The 22,083-nt window shown below is 42.7% G+C and overlaps 2 protein-coding genes across 4 annotated transcripts in view; both read left to right on the top strand.

The window, feature by feature from the left end:
• Positions 1–22,083, top strand: part of LOC100114711 (sperm-associated antigen 7 homolog) — a 313,215-nt gene that overhangs the window by 131,462 nt on the left and 159,670 nt on the right. The window lies entirely within an intron of this gene.
• LOC116416402 (uncharacterized protein DDB_G0271670-like) lies at positions 10,724–16,800 on the top strand. Its single transcript, XM_031924924.2, has 3 exons — positions 10,724–16,207; positions 16,275–16,343; positions 16,442–16,800. Exons 1-2 carry the CDS (start codon positions 15,149–15,151, stop codon positions 16,293–16,295), a joined length of 1,080 nt encoding a protein of 359 aa, XP_031780784.1. The 5' UTR covers positions 10,724–15,148; the 3' UTR covers positions 16,296–16,343; positions 16,442–16,800.

Genomic DNA, 22,083 nt, shown 5'->3' with positions numbered 1-22,083 from the left:
ATCGGCAAATCGGCGGGAGGCGAGCGATCACTCTAAATTAGAAATGCTTGAATTCACTTGCCCCGTGCGCAGCGAGTTTCATAATAATTTCATTGGAAAATCAGAGGAAGGCGAGCGAAGGCGAGCGATTTCTCTAAAACTAAAATGCTTAAATCCACCTATCCCGTGCGCAGCGAGTTCGATAATAATTCATTCGGCAAATCGGAGAAAGGTCAGCAATGGTGAGCGATAACTCTGAATCCAAATGCTCAAATGTACCTGCCCTGCGCACATTAATCTGGTTGTTTAACGTGCGGGCTATGGAGCAAAGGTGTGCGATCACTCTGAATCGAAATGCTCAAATCCACCTGCCCAGGCGCAGCGAATTCGATATTAATTCAATCGGCAAATCAGAGAAAGGTGTGGGAAGGCGAGCAATCTCCCTAAAACTTAAATGCTTAAATCCACCTACCTAGCGCACAGCCAATTCGATAATACATTATTGTAGCAATTGCGAGCGTTCACTCTAAATCGAAATGCTCAAATCCACCTGTGCCGCGCACAGCATGTTTCAAAATAATTCAATCGGCAAATCGGAGAAAGGCCAGCAAAGGCAAGCGATCACTCTGAAAGGAAATGCTCAAATCCACCTGTCCCGCGCGCAGCGTGTTTAATAATAATTTTATCTGCTAATCGGAGGAAGGTGAGGAAAGGCGTGCAGTCTCTCTAAAACTGAAATGCTTAAATCCTCCTACTCCGCGCGTTGCGAGTTCGATAATAATTCAATCCGCAAATCGGAGAAAGGCCAGCAATGGCGAGCGATAACTCTGAATCCAAATGCTTAAATGCACCTGTCCTAGGCACAGCCAATTCGATAATAAATTAATCGGCAAATCGGAGGTAGGCGAGCGATCACTCTAAATCGAAATGCTCAAATCCACCTGCCCGGGCACAGCGAGTATCATAATAATTCAATCGGCAAATCGGAGGAAGGCGAGGATAGGCGTGCAATCTCTCTAAAACTGAAATGCTTAAATCCACCTGCCCCGCGTGCAGCGAGTTCTATAATAATTTAATCGGCAAATCAGAGAATGGCCAGCAAAGGCGAGCGATCACTCTGAATCGAAATGCTCAAATCCACCTGCCCCGTGCACAGCCAATTCGATAATACATTAATCGGCAAATCAGAGGAAGGCGAGCAAAGGCAAGCGATCACTCTGAAAGGAAATGCTCAAATCCACCTGTCCCGCGCGCAGCGTGTTTAATAATAATTTTATCTGCTAATCGGAGGAAGGTGAGGAAAGGCGTGCAGTCTCTCTAAAACTGAAATGCTTAAATCCTCCTACTCCGCGCGTTGCGAGTTCGATAATAATTCAATCCGCAAATCGGAGAAAGGCCAGCAATGGCGAGCGATAACTCTGAATCCAAATGCTTAAATGCACCTGTCCTAGGCACAGCCAATTCGATAATAAATTAATCGGCAAATCGGAGGTAGGCGAGCGATCACTCTAAATCGAAATGCTCAAATCCACCTGCCCGGGCACAGCGAGTATCATAATAATTCAATCGGCAAATCGGAGGAAGGCGAGGATAGGCGTGCAATCTCTCTAAAACTGAAATGCTTAAATCCACCTACCCCGCGCACAGCCAATTCGATAATACATTATTGTAGCAATTGCGAGCGATCACTCTGAATCGAAATGGTCAAATTCAGCTGTCCCGCGCACATCGAGTTTCATAATAATTTAGTCTGCAAATTGGAGGAATGCGAGCAAAGGTGCGCGATCACTCTGAATCGAAATGCTCAAATCCACCTGCCCAGGCGCAGCGAATTCGATATTAATTCAATCGGCAAATCAGAGAAAGGCGTGGGAAGGCGAGCAATCTCCCTAAAACTGAAATGCTTAAATCCACCTACCCCGCGCACAGCCAATTCGATAATACATTATTGTAGCAATTGCGAGCGTTCACTCTAAATCGAAATGCTCAAATCCACCTGCCCGGGAGCAGCGAGTATCATAATAATTCAATCGGCAAATCGGAGGAAGGCGAGGATAGGCGTGCAGTCTCCCTAAAACTTAAATGCTTAAATCCACCTACCCCGCGCACAGCCAATTCGATAATACATTATTGTAGCAATTGCCGCGCACAGCATGTTTCAAAATAATTCAATCGGCAAATCGGAGAAATGCCAGCAAAGGCGAGCGATCACTCTGAAAGGAAATGCTCAAATCCACCTGTCCCGCGCGCAGCGTGTTTAATAATAATTTTATCTGCTAATCGGAGGAAGGTGAGGAAAGGCGTGCAGTCTCTCTAAAACTGAAATGCTTAAATTCACCTACTCCGCGCGTTGCGAGTTAGATAATAATTCAATCGGCAAATCGGAGAAAGGCCAGCAATGGCGAGCGATAAATCTGAATCCTAAAACTGATATTCGGAAATCCACCTGCCCCGCGTGCAGCGTGTTTAATAATAATTTAATAGGCAAATCAGAGGAAGGCGAGGAAAGACGAGCGATCTCTCTAAAACTGAAATGCTTAAATCGAACTGCCCCGCGCACAGCCAATTCGATAATACATTAATCGCCAAATCGGAGGAATGCGCGCGACCACTCTAAATCGAAATGCTCAAATCCACCTGCCCGGGCGCAGCGAGTTTCATAATAATTTAATCGGAAAATCGGAGGAATTCAGGGCGCAGCAGGTTTCATAATAATTCAATCGGCAAATGGGAAAAAGGCCAGCAAAGGCGAGCGATCACTCTGAATCGAAGTGCTCAAATCCACCTGCCCTGCACACAGCCAATTCGATAATACATTAATCGGCAAATCAGAGGTAGGCGAGCGATCTCTCTAATTCGAAATGCTGAAATCCACCTACCCCGCGCGCAGCAAGTTCGATAATAATTTTATCGGCGAATCGGAGTAAGGCGTGCAAAGGCAAGCGATCACTCTAAATTAAATGCTTCAATACATTTGCCCCGCGCGCAGCGAGTTCGATAATAATTTAATTGACAAAACAGAGGAGGCCAGGGAAGGCGAGCGATCTGTCTAAAACTATAATCTCTCTATCTCTATAAGTCTCTCTAAAACTGAAATGCTTAAATTCACCTACCCCTCGCGCAGCGAGTTCGATAATAATTCAATCGGCAAATCAGAGGAAGGCGAGGAAAGCCGAGCGATCTCTCTAAAACTGAAATGCTTAAATCGAACTGCCCCGCGCACAGCCAATTCGATAATACATTAATCGGCAAATCGGAGGAATGCGTGCGATCACTCTAAATCGAAATGCTCAAATCCACCTATCCCGCGCACAGCGAGTTTATTAATCATTCAGTGCGAAAATCGGAGGAATGAGAGCAAAGGCGTGCAGTCTCTCTAAAACTGAAATGCTTAAATTCACCTGCCCCGCGTGCAGCGAGTTCGATAATAATTCAATCGGCAAATCGGCGGGAGGGGAGCAACGGCCAGCGATTACTCTAAATCAAAAAGCTCAAATCCTCCTGCCCCGCGCACAGCGAGTTCGATAATAATTCGGAGGAAGGCGAGCAAAGGCAAGCGATTTCTCTAAAACTGAAATGCTTAAATCCACCTGCCCCGCGTGCAGCGAGTTCGATAATTATTCAATCGGCAAATCGGCGGGAGGCGAGCGATCACTCTAAATTAGAAATGCTTGAATTCACTTGCCCCGTGCGCAGCGAGTTTCATAATAATTTCATTGGAAAATCAGAGGAAGGCGAGCGAAGGCGAGCGATTTCTCTAAAACTAAAATGCTTAAATCCACCTATCCCGTGCGCAGCGAGTTCGATAATAATTCATTCGGCAAATCGGAGAAAGGTCAGCAATGGTGAGCGATAACTCTGAATCCAAATGCTCAAATGTACCTGCCCTGCGCACATTAATCTGGTTGTTTAACGTGCGGGCTATGGAGCAAAGGTGTGCGATCACTCTGAATCGAAATGCTCAAATCCACCTGCCCAGGCGCAGCGAATTCGATATTAATTCAATCGGCAAATCAGAGAAAGGTGTGGGAAGGCGAGCAATCTCCCTAAAACTTAAATGCTTAAATCCACCTACCTAGCGCACAGCCAATTCGATAATACATTATTGTAGCAATTGCGAGCGTTCACTCTAAATCGAAATGCTCAAATCCACCTGTGCCGCGCACAGCATGTTTCAAAATAATTCAATCGGCAAATCGGAGAAAGGCCAGCAAAGGCAAGCGATCACTCTGAAAGGAAATGCTCAAATCCACCTGTCCCGCGCGCAGCGTGTTTAATAATAATTTTATCTGCTAATCGGAGGAAGGTGAGGAAAGGCGTGCAGTCTCTCTAAAACTGAAATGCTTAAATCCTCCTACTCCGCGCGTTGCGAGTTCGATAATAATTCAATCCGCAAATCGGAGAAAGGCCAGCAATGGCGAGCGATAACTCTGAATCCAAATGCTTAAATGCACCTGTCCTAGGCACAGCCAATTCGATAATAAATTAATCGGCAAATCGGAGGTAGGCGAGCGATCACTCTAAATCGAAATGCTCAAATCCACCTGCCCGGGCACAGCGAGTATCATAATAATTCAATCGGCAAATCGGAGGAAGGCGAGGATAGGCGTGCAATCTCTCTAAAACTGAAATGCTTAAATCCACCTACCCCGCGCACAGCCAATTCGATAATACATTATTGTAGCAATTGCGAGCGATCACTCTGAATCGAAATGGTCAAATTCAGCTGTCCCGCGCACATCGAGTTTCATAATAATTTAGTCTGCAAATTGGAGGAATGCGAGCAAAGGTGCGCGATCACTCTGAATCGAAATGCTCAAATCCACCTGCCCAGGCGCAGCGAATTCGATATTAATTCAATCGGCAAATCAGAGAAAGGCGTGGGAAGGCGAGCAATCTCCCTAAAACTGAAATGCTTAAATCCACCTACCCCGCGCACAGCCAATTCGATAATACATTATTGTAGCAATTGCGAGCGTTCACTCTAAATCGAAATGCTCAAATCCACCTGCCCGGGAGCAGCGAGTATCATAATAATTCAATCGGCAAATCGGAGGAAGGCGAGGATAGGCGTGCAGTCTCCCTAAAACTTAAATGCTTAAATCCACCTACCCCGCGCACAGCCAATTCGATAATACATTATTGTAGCAATTGCCGCGCACAGCATGTTTCAAAATAATTCAATCGGCAAATCGGAGAAATGCCAGCAAAGGCGAGCGATCACTCTGAAAGGAAATGCTCAAATCCACCTGTCCCGCGCGCAGCGTGTTTAATAATAATTTTATCTGCTAATCGGAGGAAGGTGAGGAAAGGCGTGCAGTCTCTCTAAAACTGAAATGCTTAAATTCACCTACTCCGCGCGTTGCGAGTTAGATAATAATTCAATCGGCAAATCGGAGAAAGGCCAGCAATGGCGAGCGATAAATCTGAATCCTAAAACTGATATTCGGAAATCCACCTGCCCCGCGTGCAGCGTGTTTAATAATAATTTAATAGGCAAATCAGAGGAAGGCGAGGAAAGACGAGCGATCTCTCTAAAACTGAAATGCTTAAATCGAACTGCCCCGCGCACAGCCAATTCGATAATACATTAATCGCCAAATCGGAGGAATGCGCGCGACCACTCTAAATCGAAATGCTCAAATCCACCTGCCCGGGCGCAGCGAGTTTCATAATAATTTAATCGGAAAATCGGAGGAATTCAGGGCGCAGCAGGTTTCATAATAATTCAATCGGCAAATGGGAAAAAGGCCAGCAAAGGCGAGCGATCACTCTGAATCGAAGTGCTCAAATCCACCTGCCCTGCACACAGCCAATTCGATAATACATTAATCGGCAAATCAGAGGTAGGCGAGCGATCTCTCTAATTCGAAATGCTGAAATCCACCTACCCCGCGCGCAGCAAGTTCGATAATAATTTTATCGGCGAATCGGAGTAAGGCGTGCAAAGGCAAGCGATCACTCTAAATTAAATGCTTCAATACATTTGCCCCGCGCGCAGCGAGTTCGATAATAATTTAATTGACAAAACAGAGGAGGCCAGGGAAGGCGAGCGATCTGTCTAAAACTATAATCTCTCTATCTCTATAAGTCTCTCTAAAACTGAAATGCTTAAATTCACCTACCCCTCGCGCAGCGAGTTCGATAATAATTCAATCGGCAAATCAGAGGAAGGCGAGGAAAGCCGAGCGATCTCTCTAAAACTGAAATGCTTAAATCGAACTGCCCCGCGCACAGCCAATTCGATAATACATTAATCGGCAAATCGGAGGAATGCGTGCGATCACTCTAAATCGAAATGCTCAAATCCACCTATCCCGCGCACAGCGAGTTTATTAATCATTCAGTGCGAAAATCGGAGGAATGAGAGCAAAGGCGTGCAGTCTCTCTAAAACTGAAATGCTTAAATTCACCTGCCCCGCGTGCAGCGAGTTCGATAATAATTCAATCGGCAAATCGGCGGGAGGGGAGCAACGGCCAGCGATTACTCTAAATCAAAAAGCTCAAATCCTCCTGCCCCGCGCACAGCGAGTTCGATAATAATTCGGAGGAAGGCGAGCAAAGGCAAGCGATTTCTCTAAAACTGAAATGCTTAAATCCACCTGCCCCGCGTGCAGCGAGTTCGATAATTATTCAATCGGCAAATCGGCGGGAGGCGAGCGATCACTCTAAATTAGAAATGCTTGAATTCACTTGCCCCGTGCGCAGCGAGTTTCATAATAATTTCATTGGAAAATCAGAGGAAGGCGAGCGAAGGCGAGCGATTTCTCTAAAACTAAAATGCTTAAATCCACCTATCCCGTGCGCAGCGAGTTCGATAATAATTCATTCGGCAAATCGGAGAAAGGTCAGCAATGGTGAGCGATAACTCTGAATCCAAATGCTCAAATGTACCTGCCCTGCGCACATTAATCTGGTTGTTTAACGTGCGGGTTATGGAGCAAAGGTGTGCGATCACTCTGAATCGAAATGCTCAAATCCACCTGCCCAGGCGCAGCGAATTCGATATTAATTCAATCGGCAAATCAGAGAAAGGTGTGGGAAGGCGAGCAATCTCCCTAAAACTTAAATGCTTAAATCCACCTACCTAGCGCACAGCCAATTCGATAATACATTATTGTAGCAATTGCGAGCGTTCACTCTAAATCGAAATGCTCAAATCCACCTGTGCCGCGCACAGCATGTTTCAAAATAATTCAATCGGCAAATCGGAGAAAGGCCAGCAAAGGCAAGCGATCACTCTGAAAGGAAATGCTCAAATCCACCTGTCCCGCGCGCAGCGTGTTTAATAATAATTTTATCTGCTAATCGGAGGAAGGTGAGGAAAGGCGTGCAGTCTCTCTAAAACTGAAATGCTTAAATCCTCCTACTCCGCGCGTTGCGAGTTCGATAATAATTCAATCCGCAAATCGGAGAAAGGCCAGCAATGGCGAGCGATAACTCTGAATCCAAATGCTTAAATGCACCTGTCCTAGGCACAGCCAATTCGATAATAAATTAATCGGCAAATCGGAGGTAGGCGAGCGATCACTCTAAATCGAAATGCTCAAATCCACCTGCCCGGGCACAGCGAGTATCATAATAATTCAATCGGCAAATCGGAGGAAGGCGAGGATAGGCGTGCAATCTCTCTAAAACTGAAATGCTTAAATCCACCTGCCCCGCGTGCAGCGAGTTCTATAATAATTTAATCGGCAAATCAGAGAATGGCCAGCAAAGGCGAGCGATCACTCTGAATCGAAATGCTCAAATCCACCTGCCCCGTGCACAGCCAATTCGATAATACATTAATCGGCAAATCAGAGGAAGGCGAGCAAAGGCAAGCGATCACTCTAAATCGAAATGCTTGAATACTCTTGCCCCGCGTGCAGCGAGTTCGATAATAATTCAATCGTCATATCGGAGAAAGGACAGCAATTGCGAGCGATAACTTTGAACACAAATGGTCAAATGCACCTTCCCTACGCACAGCCAATTCGATAATACATTAATCGGCAAATCGGAGGAATGCGTGCGATCACTCTAAATCGAAATGCTCAAATCCACCTATCCCGCGCACAGCGAGTTTATTAATCATTCAGTGCGAAAATCGGAGGAATGAGAGCAAAGGCGTGCAGTCTCTCTAAAACTGAAATGCTTAAATTCACCTGCCCCGCGTGCAGCGAGTTCGATAATAATTCAATCGGCAAATCGGCGGGAGGGGAGCGATCACTCTAAATTAGAAATGCTTGAATTCACTTGCCCCGTGCGCAGCGAGTTTCATAATAATTTAATTGGAAAATCAGAGGAAGGCGAGCGAAGGCGAGCGATTTCTCTAAAACTAAAATGCTTAAATCCACCTATCCCGTGCGCAGCGAGTTCGATAATAATTCATTCGGCAAATCGGAGAAAGGTCAGCAATGGTGAGCGATAACTCTGAATCCAAATGCTCAAATGTACCTGCCCTGCGCACATTAATCTGGTTGTTTAACGTGCGGGTTATGGAGCAAAGGTGTGCGATCACTCTGAATCGAAATGCTCAAATCCACCTGCCCAGGCGCAGCGAATTCGATATTAATTCAATCGGCAAATCAGAGAAAGGTGTGGGAAGGCGAGCAATCTCCCTAAAACTTAAATGCTTAAATCCACCTACCTAGCGCACAGCCAATTCGATAATACATTATTGTAGCAATTGCGAGCGTTCACTCTAAATCGAAATGCTCAAATCCACCTGTGCCGCGCACAGCATGTTTCAAAATAATTCAATCGGCAAATCGGAGAAAGGCCAGCAAAGGCAAGCGATCACTCTGAAAGGAAATGCTCAAATCCACCTGTCCCGCGCGCAGCGTGTTTAATAATAATTTTATCTGCTAATCGGAGGAAGGTGAGGAAAGGCGTGCAGTCTCTCTAAAACTGAAATGCTTAAATCCTCCTACTCCGCGCGTTGCGAGTTCGATAATAATTCAATCCGCAAATCGGAGAAAGGCCAGCAATGGCGAGCGATAACTCTGAATCCAAATGCTTAAATGCACCTGTCCTAGGCACAGCCAATTCGATAATAAATTAATCGGCAAATCGGAGGTAGGCGAGCGATCACTCTAAATCGAAATGCTCAAATCCACCTGCCCGGGCACAGCGAGTATCATAATAATTCAATCGGCAAATCGGAGGAAGGCGAGGATAGGCGTGCAATCTCTCTAAAACTGAAATGCTTAAATCCACCTGCCCCGCGTGCAGCGAGTTCTATAATAATTTAATCGGCAAATCAGAGAATGGCCAGCAAAGGCGAGCGATCACTCTGAATCGAAATGCTCAAATCCACCTGCCCCGTGCACAGCCAATTCGATAATACATTAATCGGCAAATCAGAGGAAGGCGAGCAAAGGCAAGCGATCACTCTAAATCGAAATGCTTGAATACTCTTGCCCCGCGTGCAGCGAGTTCGATAATAATTCAATCGTCATATCGGAGAAAGGACAGCAATTGCGAGCGATAACTTTGAACACAAATGGTCAAATGCACCTTCCCTACGCACAGCCAATTCGATAATACATTAATCGGCAAATCGGAGGAATGCGTGCGATCACTCTAAATCGAAATGCTCAAATCCACCTATCCCGCGCACAGCGAGTTTATTAATCATTCAGTGCGAAAATCGGAGGAATGAGAGCAAAGGCGTGCAGTCTCTCTAAAACTGAAATGCTTAAATTCACCTGCCCCGCGTGCAGCGAGTTCGATAATAATTCAATCGGCAAATCGGCGGGAGGGGAGCGATCACTCTAAATTAGAAATGCTTGAATTCACTTGCCCCGTGCGCAGCGAGTTTCATAATAATTTAATTGGAAAATCAGAGGAAGGCGAGCGAAGGCGAGCGATTTCTCTAAAACTAAAATGCTTAAATCCACCTATCCCGTGCGCAGCGAGTTCGATAATAATTCATTCGGCAAATCGGAGAAAGGTCAGCAATGGTGAGCGATAACTCTGAATCCAAATGCTCAAATGTACCTGCCCTGCGCACATTAATCTGGTTGTTTAACGTGCGGGCTATGGAGCAAAGGTGTGCGATCACTCTGAATCGAAATGCTCAAATCCACCTGCCCAGGCGCAGCGAATTCGATATTAATTCAATCGGCAAATCAGAGAAAGGTGTGGGAAGGCGAGCAATCTCCCTAAAACTTAAATGCTTAAATCCACCTACCTAGCGCACAGCCAATTCGATAATACATTATTGTAGCAATTGCGAGCGTTCACTCTAAATCGAAATGCTCAAATCCACCTGTGCCGCGCACAGCATGTTTCAAAATAATTCAATCGGCAAATCGGAGAAAGGCCAGCAAAGGCAAGCGATCACTCTGAAAGGAAATGCTCAAATCCACCTGTCCCGCGCGCAGCGTGTTTAATAATAATTTTATCTGCTAATCGGAGGAAGGTGAGGAAAGGCGTGCAGTCTCTCTAAAACTGAAATGCTTAAATCCTCCTACTCCGCGCGTTGCGAGTTCGATAATAATTCAATCCGCAAATCGGAGAAAGGCCAGCAATGGCGAGCGATAACTCTGAATCCAAATGCTTAAATGCACCTGTCCTAGGCACAGCCAATTCGATAATAAATTAATCGGCAAATCGGAGGTAGGCGAGCGATCACTCTAAATCGAAATGCTCAAATCCACCTGCCCGGGCACAGCGAGTATCATAATAATTCAATCGGCAAATCGGAGGAAGGCGAGGATAGGCGTGCAATCTCTCTAAAACTGAAATGCTTAAATCCACCTACCCCGCGCACAGCCAATTCGATAATACATTATTGTAGCAATTGCGAGCGATCACTCTGAATCGAAATGGTCAAATTCAGCTGTCCCGCGCACATCGAGTTTCATAATAATTTAGTCTGCAAATTGGAGGAATGCGAGCAAAGGTGCGCGATCACTCTGAATCGAAATGCTCAAATCCACCTGCCCAGGCGCAGCGAATTCGATATTAATTCAATCGGCAAATCAGAGAAAGGCGTGGGAAGGCGAGCAATCTCCCTAAAACTGAAATGCTTAAATCCACCTACCCCGCGCACAGCCAATTCGATAATACATTATTGTAGCAATTGCGAGCGTTCACTCTAAATCGAAATGCTCAAATCCACCTGCCCGGGAGCAGCGAGTATCATAATAATTCAATCGGCAAATCGGAGGAAGGCGAGGATAGGCGTGCAGTCTCCCTAAAACTTAAATGCTTAAATCCACCTACCCCGCGCACAGCCAATTCGATAATACATTATTGTAGCAATTGCCGCGCACAGCATGTTTCAAAATAATTCAATCGGCAAATCGGAGAAAGGCCAGCAAAGGCGAGCGATCACTCTGAAAGGAAATGCTCAAATCCACCTGTCCCGCGCGCAGCGTGTTTAATAATAATTTTATCTGCTAATCGGAGGAAGGTGAGGAAAGGCGTGCAGTCTCTCTAAAACTGAAATGCTTAAATTCACCTACTCCGCGCGTTGCGAGTTAGATAATAATTCAATCGGCAAATCGGAGAAAGGCCAGCAATGGCGAGCGATAAATCTGAATCCTAAAACTGATATTCGGAAATCCACCTGCCCCGCGTGCAGCGTGTTTAATAATAATTTAATAGGCAAATCAGAGGAAGGCGAGGAAAGACGAGCGATCTCTCTAAAACTGAAATGCTTAAATCGAACTGCCCCGCGCACAGCCAATTCGATAATACATTAATCGCCAAATCGGAGGAATGCGCGCGACCACTCTAAATCGAAATGCTCAAATCCACCTGCCCGGGCGCAGCGAGTTTCATAATAATTTAATCGGAAAATCGGAGGAATTCAGGGCGCAGCAGGTTTCATAATAATTCAATCGGCAAATGGGAAAAAGGCCAGCAAAGGCGAGCGATCACTCTGAATCGAAGTGCTCAAATCCACCTGCCCTGCACACAGCCAATTCGATAATACATTAATCGGCAAATCAGAGGTAGGCGAGCGATCTCTCTAATTCGAAATGCTGAAATCCACCTACCCCGCGCGCAGCAAGTTCGATAATAATTTTATCGGCGAATCGGAGTAAGGCGTGCAAAGGCAAGCGATCACTCTAAATTAAATGCTTCAATACATTTGCCCCGCGCGCAGCGAGTTCGATAATAATTTAATTGACAAAACAGAGGAGGCCAGGGAAGGCGAGCGATCTCTCTAAAACTATAATCTCTCTATCTCTATAAGTCTCTCTAAAACTGAAATGCTTAAATTCACCTACCCCTCGCGCAGCGAGTTCGATAATAATTCAATCGGCAAATCAGAGGAAGGCGAGGAAAGCCGAGCGATCTCTCTAAAACTGAAATGCTTAAATCGAACTGCCCCGCGCACAGCCAATTCGATAATACATTAATCGGCAAATCGGAGGAATGCGTGCGATCACTCTAAATCGAAATGCTCAAATCCACCTATCCCGCGCACAGCGAGTTTATTAATCATTCAGTGCGAAAATCGGAGGAATGGGAGCAAAGGCATGCAGTCTCTCTAAAACTGAAATTCCGAAATCCACCTGCCCCGCGCGCAGCGTGTTTAATAATAATTTTATCTGCTAATCGGAGGAAGGTGAGGAAAGGCGTGCGGTCTCTCTAAAACTGAAATGCTTAAATTCACCTGCCCCGCGTGCAGCGAGTTCGATAACAATTCAATCGGCAAATCGGCGGGAGGGGAGCAACGGCCAGCCATTACTCTAAATCAAAAAGCTCAAATCCTCCTGCCCCGCGCACAGCGAGTTCGATAATAATTCGGAGGAAGGCGAGCAAAGGCAAGCGATTTCTCTAAAACTAAAATGCTTAAATCCACCTATCCCGTGCGCAGCGAGTTCGATAATAATTCATTCGGCAAATCGGAGAAAGGTCAGCAATGGTGAGCGATAACTCTGAATCCAAATGCTCAAATGTACCTGCCCTGCGCACATTAATCTGGTTGTTTAACGTGCGGGCTATGCATTAAGCTTCCCCACACGGCCCCCCATGGTGCTATCAGTGTTATACTCTGGCTGTACAGACTATACCCCCGCTCTTGCGCTCTCGAGCAGACGAACTTCTCGGCGTTGGACGGACTGGAACGTACCCAATAATTCACGGTACCTGAACACGGGAGCGGAATAGGAGAACAGGGATTTAGAACGCCGCAACTAAGTATAGTGAAATCGTTAGAAGAGGCGGGAAATTCCAAAAGTGCGGGTACAACCGAGAGAAGGAAAAAGAGGAGGAGGTAGATGAGGAGATAGGAAGGGAATAGGAGAAGACTTAGAGGAAAGAAACGCGTTAGCAAGAAGAGGAAACGTAAAAAGATCACCCCAAGAATAAGAGAAAATGGGAGGAGAGATAGTCAGGACACTAAAGAATACAATGGACATAATGCTATGAAAGATAGAGAAAATAAACAAGAAAATAGATATGGAAAAAAAAGAAAGGGAAAAATTGATAGAGAACTATGAATAAAGATATATAGGACTGGAGAAAAAGCTGAAGAGGAAAGTAGAGGAAGGGCTAAAAATGATGGAGGGAAAATTAAATATTAGGGAAGATAGGAAAAATGGAAGGAAGGAAAGAGAAAAACAGAAGAATGAATACACACGCGAGGGAGAGCGAAGAAAACAAAACAGGAGTCGAAATGGTAAGGGATAGAAAAGCGATGGAAGAAATGAAATAAATGATTAAGAAAGGAGAAAGCGATAAGAAGAAGAACAATATAATGATTTCAGGTTGCAAGAAAGAACAGTGGGAGTAGATAGGCTATAGGCATACCAGAACATAGGCATACTAAAACACCCCCTCTCCTCTCAGAGTGTTTTGGTACCCGATGAAAGAGGAGGGATCCTCTCTCTCTCCAAGATACTAAAACACCCTCTCTCCTCTCAGGGAAAGATTGCAGCCCTCCCAAAAGAGAGGGAAGCGCCTACATTTGCTTGGAAAAGCTCCTCCTTCTCTGATTTTCGAGAAACGTGTGAAAAGCGAAGGTGGTGGAAAGTGTGTAAATGTATCCTTATAAGATAGCAGTCAAAGCTAATAAATTTATCGGAGAAAAATAAATCCCGCTTTCTCACAGTTTAAACTGAAGATAATAACAAGAATAATAAGCACATCTTCTCGCTCTCGTGAAGTGATGAACCCTCAAAGCAGTTTCCACGTTAGATTGTCACGAGCAGAGATAATTTTCACACACACTTGAAATTACTGTCGATTCTTAAAGATATAATCTTACGCTCAATAGATCTCACAGGGGTATCTGTAAGTCTTCTTGTGCGGCAAACGCGCAGGTATACACATTTCCTCGACCGCTTGCTTACATACGGAGATAATTTTATTCATAGCACAAACTGACGCTCAATAGATATCATACGGATATCTGTCGGACTTCTTGCCCGACACGCGCGCAGGTATACATATTTCCGCATGCTTACCTGCACGTACGTATACACATCTGACCACCTTTCTCACAATCTCACTCAGATGAACTTCCTCGACTCCGCATGCTTATCTGCGCGTACATATGCACATCTGACCCGTCCCCTTCTCGCTCAGGCATACATATTTTCCCGACCGCTTGCTAGCCTACGCGCAAGTATACACATCTGGCTGATTGCTTGCAGATTAGCAGATAGATTATCCGCCAAGTTAATATGTGCATGTGTGCGTTTCAAGAACTAGGATTGTAAATTTTCACACAGATAAGTCGGATACGTGCTGAAGACTCTTGCATGAAAATTTAAGATATGGACAGTCAACAATGATCGCTCTCTCTCTCTCTCTCTCTCTCTCGCTCTCTCTCTCTCTCTCTCTCTCTCTCTCTCTCTCTCTCTCTCTCTCTCTCTCTCTCTCTCTCTCTCTCTCTCTCTCTCTCCAAGAAAGCGTAGGTGTGTACTCGAGTGATTGAAGGATGGTCAAATTTTGCTGAGAGGGAGGAGATTTTGAAAATTCCGGTGGGAAGTGTCTAAGGGAGGTTCTATGAGAAGAAAGTGGACATTTTTCTCTAATCGAAGGACTTTTGGCAATAGAAGTGAAAAGAGAAGCTTCGCTGTCCACCGTATTTCTCTTTAATGTGGCGTGGCAGTTGATGTCCTGGACATCGAATGGAATTAATGATGATTCCATTTTGAGAAAGTGTAAGTGTTATTTTTTTACATTAGTTTAGATTTTATTAACTGAGTTAACTTCTGCGATGAAGCAGCTGAATGAGGGTGCGGCCACCTCACCAGAGTCGCAACAACAGCAGCAACTTCCGTCGATTGGTGTGATGCAGCAGATGTTTAAAAGTATATCATCCTTATCAGAGATGCACCATCAGCAGCAGCTTCCACAGGAGCAAAACTCGCAGCAACAAGCAGCAGTCGCAGCAGAAGTCGCATCCGCAGCCAAAGCCGCAGCAAAAGCCACAACCGCAGCCAAAGCCACAACCGCAGCCAAAGCCGCAGCTATAGCCAAAGCCAAAGCCAAAGCCAGAACTACAGCAGAAGCCAAAGCCGCAACCCCAGCCAGAACCACAGCAGTCGCAGCCCAAGCCGCAGCAAAAACCAAAGTAACAGTTGCCGCAACCACAGCCAAAGCCGCAGCAGAAGCCAAAGCAGCAGTCGCAGCCAAAGCCGCAGCAGAAGCCAAAGCATCTGAAGCCGCAACCACAGGAGAAGCCAAAGCAGCAGAAGCCAAAGCATCTGAAGCCGCAACCACAGCAGAAGCCAAAGCAGCAGAAGCCGCAGCCGCAGCCAAAGCCGCAACCACAGCCGCAGCCACAGCACCAGCTAGGAAGCCACTCAGGGACCCTCGCTCTCCGCCGGCAGCCAAAAGTGATCGCCCTTCTACGTCTGCGAAAACCGAACGTCCGTCCTCATCAAGCGATCGCAATCGCTCGTCATCAAAAAGCGATCGCCATCGCTCGTCATCAAAAAAAAGCGATCGCCTTCGGTCATCTTCGAGAAACGACCGCACTTCTGTAAGAAGCGATCGCTCTTATGTACCAAGCGATCACCACACAAGTACGGCAAGCACGAGGGCTGATTGCCAAGCGTCAAATACATCTGTTAGCGCTGTTGAGCATTTACAGCCTCCTCTACGATCCGTAATAGCATCCAAGGGGATTAAGCTATCACAATCTTCAAGGGCGAGATCAAGCTCGCGTTCAAGCTCAAGCTCGAGTTCAGGCTCAAGCTCGAGTTCAGGCTCAAGCTCGAGTTCAGGCTCAAGCTTGACAAAAGCGGAAGTTCAAGAAAGAGGAAATCTGATGGTTAGTTGTAAAAAAAAATTTTTATTTTTTCAAAAAATAATAATACATATTTTTTCTTTAATTGTAGATGAAGCAATCAATGGTATAGGTGGTAAAAGGATGACAATCACATCATCTCAAGAGAGCGAAAAATCAGGTAAGATAATTTTTTTTCATTCATTTCATTTCATTTTTTATGATAATATATACATTAATTTTGTTTTTTTCTTTTTTTTTGTTTTGTTATTGCAACAGAAAAGAAGGAACGGAGAAAACTTTCGTTGTCTTTAAAAAAGACTGATCTACCACCACCATCTCCGCGATAGCAGCCATCACCACATCCTCTCTATCATGCAGATCAGCCGATGCCACTTCAGCATCAAGCAGATCAACCGATGCCACTTCAGTATCAACAAGAACAGCAAATGCCACTACAGCAACGAGCACGACCGCGTATATTGCATGACGAAAAGCTCAACGATCCGCTTATCGTGTTCGATAAGAAAGCAAATATGCGAAAAATCTGAATGATATTTTTCAATAAATTTTTGTAATAAATTTTTGATAAGATAATTGTAAAAAAATTTAAATAAATAAACAGAATTTTCCACTATTATTTTGTGTTTCCTGCTTGTTTAAACATTATTCCTTTTAGAAATGTATATTATAACGCATGCTTACTGTCGTTGATCGCGCGTTACAACCAGGGCCAGAAGGGTCCTGTTTATTATAATTAGAAACGTCGGACATGCAGAAGGCCTCGGCTCGGCCGACTCATGCGGGCACGGATTTACCTATGCCATCTGACACATTGTCACGTCTTGACAGCAGCGTGCGAGTAGGTGGCATCAACGTACGTTGCCGAATATATATATATATATATATATATATATATATATATATAAGGCTGATCTTATATATATATATATATATATATATATATATAAGGCTGATAAGGGAATAAAATATAATAAATAAAACATAAAACATTCATTTATTAAAAATCATTTTTTATTTAGTTAAGCTGATTTCCAGTATATGCAAATACATTTTGAATTTTGATTATCCACCGTATCTAAACTAAATCGATCATCTAAATAATCGAGTAGCCAGGTTCGTATTGCAATAACGTTTCGAACAGCACACATAGGCACTCTTCTAATGCAGAGATCGTGATTAAAGCAGACGAACTGCTTATCACATATTATTTTTTCAAACGATGGACAGCCAAAATTTGGACGTTTATGATTGATCTGAAAAAATAAATAGAAGAATGTGTGAGGAATTTTTTTTAATGTGAAAATTTAAATAAATTTATTATATTTGCAACTTACAAATCGGGCAATAAATCTTTTAACCATTCTGCTTTCCTTTGACGAATAATTTTGTGACTCCTTGCGTACATATTTCTAAAATTTTATGAAGAAGGTGATATGGAATATCTCCAGAATCCCATTCTATGCCGTGATGGCTCTTTTCAATCCAGTGAGTCATACATTTTTCTTCCTCTTGACATTGCAATATTGTATTTCTAAACAATACATTATATTCACTTGAACTTCTAACAGTCACGCTAGTCATCTTTCTATTCAGTAAGAAATGATCTGAGCTAGACTCTTACTCTCTGTTTTTATAATACATAACTCCGCCTCTGGCTTATCTAGGATTTTAAAAGTCGATTTTGGATTGGATGAAAAGAAAGAAAATGCATCCCCTCTCAAGAAAATCTTCGTTCTTATCTTATCTATGAGCTCTTCGTCCATACCATTGATCTTTCCCGAGAAAATCTTTCTCTTAATCTTATCTACTAGCTCTTCGACTTTACCATTGGTCCTTTGCGAGAATACCTTCTCTCCCTATTTAAGAGCGGGAGCATCTACCTTGAACGATCACAGTTCGTCAGTTGCGTTTCCTTGATGTAAAGTGATAGTTTTGTGCAAGTTCACGAGTAATATTCTAGTCATATTTCAGTAAAAAGTAAAGATGAATTCGATGGATTTTTTTGAACGTCTTGTTGGCTTACTTCGTGACACCATACAAAGTACAAATTATATGAGCGATGAAGATATTTATCATTGGCTGGGCGTGTGTAATTCTACGATAAAGGAATTGAACGATAAAATTGATAAAGCGAATTTAACGCGAGGAGAAAAACAAAAGTGTCAAACTTGTTTAACACATTTGTCGTGCATACAAGTTGAATTCGAACAACACCTTCGGTGTGGAGGTAGTTTACAAGCGGAGGAAGAAACTGAAGCTAGAGTAGAGTGGCGAGATGTGCAGTCAGCTTTTCAGAATAGAACTAGAAGTGGTGTGGTAGTGAATATAAAACATGTTGATATTTTAAGTTTTTTAAACGATGCACAAAAGCTCTTTAATGATAAGGTAAAGAGCTGTTTAGATGAGTATAATGCAGTGAAAGTTAATTCTGACTTCATCGCCGAATTTTCTATGCAGAAAAGTGGAGAGGAAACAACGGACATTAAATATTTTACTAGTGAAAGTGCGACGATATATTTGTCAACGAATTTAGATGAATGGTTTAAAGACAATATCAAAGAGCCTATTCTTGCACAGTTAGAAGAATTTCAAGAAAAGGATTCAGACTGGACTCTTAAAAGTATCATAAGTTTGTGTATGAACATGAAAAAATATTCTCCAATTAAAGGGTCTTCTTACATTCCTCTTCCAAAGTATATAGAACGCAAAAAAGCGTGCGTCAATGTTCGAAATTATGACAATCAATGTTTCAAGTATGCTATACTTTCAGCAATATATCCTAGTGCCAGTAACGCCCATCGAGTTGCTCAATATCGTGTGCATGAAGACAAGTTAAACTTTAGTGATATAGAATTTCCAGTAAAGCTAAAAAATATTGTAAAATTTGAAAAACTTAATGATATTTCAGTAAATGTATACATGCTGAAGCAATATGGTGCAAAATTCGAAGTATCACCTTGTCATGTTACATCTGAGAAGAAGGATCAACATGTAAATTTGCTCTTGATTCAAGATTTGTGCCAGTTATTTTTCATAACCTCAATTATGACACACACTTCATTTTGAATGAAATCGCGCTACTTCGCTATTTCACTACTTCGCTACTTCTACATTGATGAAAGGACGAGTTTCTCTGATACTTCATAATAAGGAAAAATATATTTCATTTACAAAGTACATTGATGAATTGGACATCAGTTTTATGGCGTTTTTTACCATCATCATTGGAGAAACTTGCATCATATTTAGAGAATGTGCCGATAGCAGTAAATGCGTTTCGATCTGATGGCTTCACGGATGAAAAAATCAATCTTCTTAGACGCAAAGGCATATTTCCATATGATTTTGTTGATGAATTAGATAAACTAATGACTACAAAACTGCCAGAAAAAAATTAATTTTACAACAAATTAACAGATTCACATATTACTGAGAAAGATTACAATCATGCTGTTCAAGTCTGGAATATGTTTAATATAAAAAATTTAGGTGAATATTCTGATCTATACTTGAAAACGGATGTTTTATTATTGGCTGACGTTTTTGAAAGTTTTCGGGAGACATCTCTTAGAGTATATGATTTATGCCCTGCACATTTTTACACGACTCCTGGACTAACATTTTCAGCAGCTCTTAAAATGACAAAGGTGGAATTGGAGCTTCTTACAGATATTGACATGCTGATGTTTATTGAAGCAGGGATTCGAGGTGGAATAAGTCAATGTTGTAATCGGTATGCCAAGGCAAACAATCCATATATGTGACCTTCATATGACAAGGAGCAGAAAACAAAGACTCTCTTATATTTTGATATAAATAATCTTTATGGATGGGCAATGGTACAACCTTTGCCAGTTGGAAAATTTAAATGGATAGAATATGAGACAAATACATGTTTTTTCAATACACCACCAGATTCTGACATAGGCTAGTTTGCTGAAGTTGACTTAGAGTATCCTGAAGAAGTACACGATGATCATCGAGCTCTCCCTTTTTGCGCAGAGCATCGTACACCACCTGGCTCTAAACAGAAGAAACTTCTAACTACTTTGAATGATAAGACAAGGTATGTAATTCATTATCGAGCACTGAAACAGGCGTTATATAATGGACTTCGACTGAAAAAGGTGCATAGAATTTTAAGTTTTGAGCAGAAGGCCTGGCTCAAACCATATGTCGAACTAAATACAGAGAAAAGAAAGCAGTCCAAGAATGAATTTGAAAAACTGTTTTATAAATTATTAATTAATGCTGTCTATGGAAAGTGTATCGAGAGAGAGAGAGAGAGAGAGAGAGAGAGAGAGAGAGAGAGAGAGAGAGCGATCTCGCGTTGATGTGCGTTTAGTGAATAAATTTACAGGTCGATATGGAGCAGAAGCATGTATAGCTCAACCAAATTTTCATAGTTGTGCAATCTTTGATGAAAATTTAGTTGCTATTCAGATAAAGAAGACAAGTATAACAATCAAGAAACCAATTTATGTTGGTCTCTGTATTCTCGATTTGTCAAAAACATTAGCATATGATATTCATTATTCATATATGAAACAACTGAAACGCTCATCACTTCTTCTTACTGGTCTTTGGTACTTTTTTAATATTAGATTTTAATAAAAGAAATAATAAGTCTAATATTTATTAGAAAAAGTAATAAACATTTGCAAATCTGAACCGTGGATCCGAATTCAGATTTGGAATAAATCGATTTTACTTTAAATTATTATTTAACGAATAATATAAAAAGAAAATTGATTTTAAATTAATTAAATAATAATAATAATAGTAGGTCCGGGGTTGTGGGTAATGGATATGCAACGCAATAATTATAAACTCTTGTTTATATTTAAAATAGTGTGTATATTAACAAAAATAATTTAACATAAGAATAATGCCTATTATTGCTATTATTCTTTTTAAATCAGATTTAGTTACAATTTTATTTTTTGATGAAGACTTCTGTTATGCGATTTTTAAATATTATTAAATTCTACGCTTAATTTTGCAGTAGAGTATGTGTTAAAGCGCTTAAAAGTGTATTATTAAATTCTACGCTTAATTTTGCAGTAGATTTCTGTATATGTACTAAGGCGCTTAAAAGTGCAGCCAGAGTAGACTAGGGCGCATGAAAATGCTGCCGCTAGTGATTGAACACAGGCCTCGCATGGCCTTTTATAGGACGCTAAGAGAGCGCTGATCGAGTCGCCGAAAATATTCGCACATTCACACAATCATACTATCATTCATTCATATTTACATTTATCATTCATACAAACATACTCGGATGCGCACGACTCGCCGTAGCTCGCTTACGCTCACATATACATATAAATACTGTTACGCAACGCGCTGCTGCTAATGCTGGCTTGGTAGCTGGAGAGAGAAGGGGGACGCGCACGCACACATGCGCATCGATGGCCTGCCGTCGCTGCGTTGACTACTGCGTAGCTGCTGGTTTCGTAGGAGGTGAGAAGAGTGGGGATGGCCGAAATATTCCGTGCGCTCGCTGTATAGGCAGAGTCGGATGTTTTTTAGGATTTTTTTAAATGTATATGTTCTAGGAAGTTACACGCCGGATCGTGTATAGGGCATTACACAACGAGTAGGAGAAAAATGTAAACTTCTTTATACAGATACAGATAGTTTAATATACGAAGTTGCGGACATTGATATGTATCAAATAATGAAAGAAGATATACACAAGTTTGATACTTCTGATTATGATGAGGATAATCAGTTTGAAATTCCGCGTGTTAATATAAATGTTCCTGGATTGATGAAAGACGAATGCTGTGGCAAGATTATGACAGAGTTCGTAGGTTTAAGAAGCAAAATGTATAGTATTTTGATTGATGGAGCTGAGACAGTAAAAAAAGCCAAAGGGATAAAATTCAATGTAG

This window comes from Nasonia vitripennis (genome assembly GCF_009193385.2).
Source record: "Nasonia vitripennis strain AsymCx chromosome 1 unlocalized genomic scaffold, Nvit_psr_1.1 chr1_random0002, whole genome shotgun sequence".
Lineage (NCBI taxonomy): Eukaryota > Metazoa > Arthropoda > Insecta > Hymenoptera > Pteromalidae > Nasonia > Nasonia vitripennis.
This window is presented reverse-complemented; position numbering and strand designations above follow the sequence as displayed.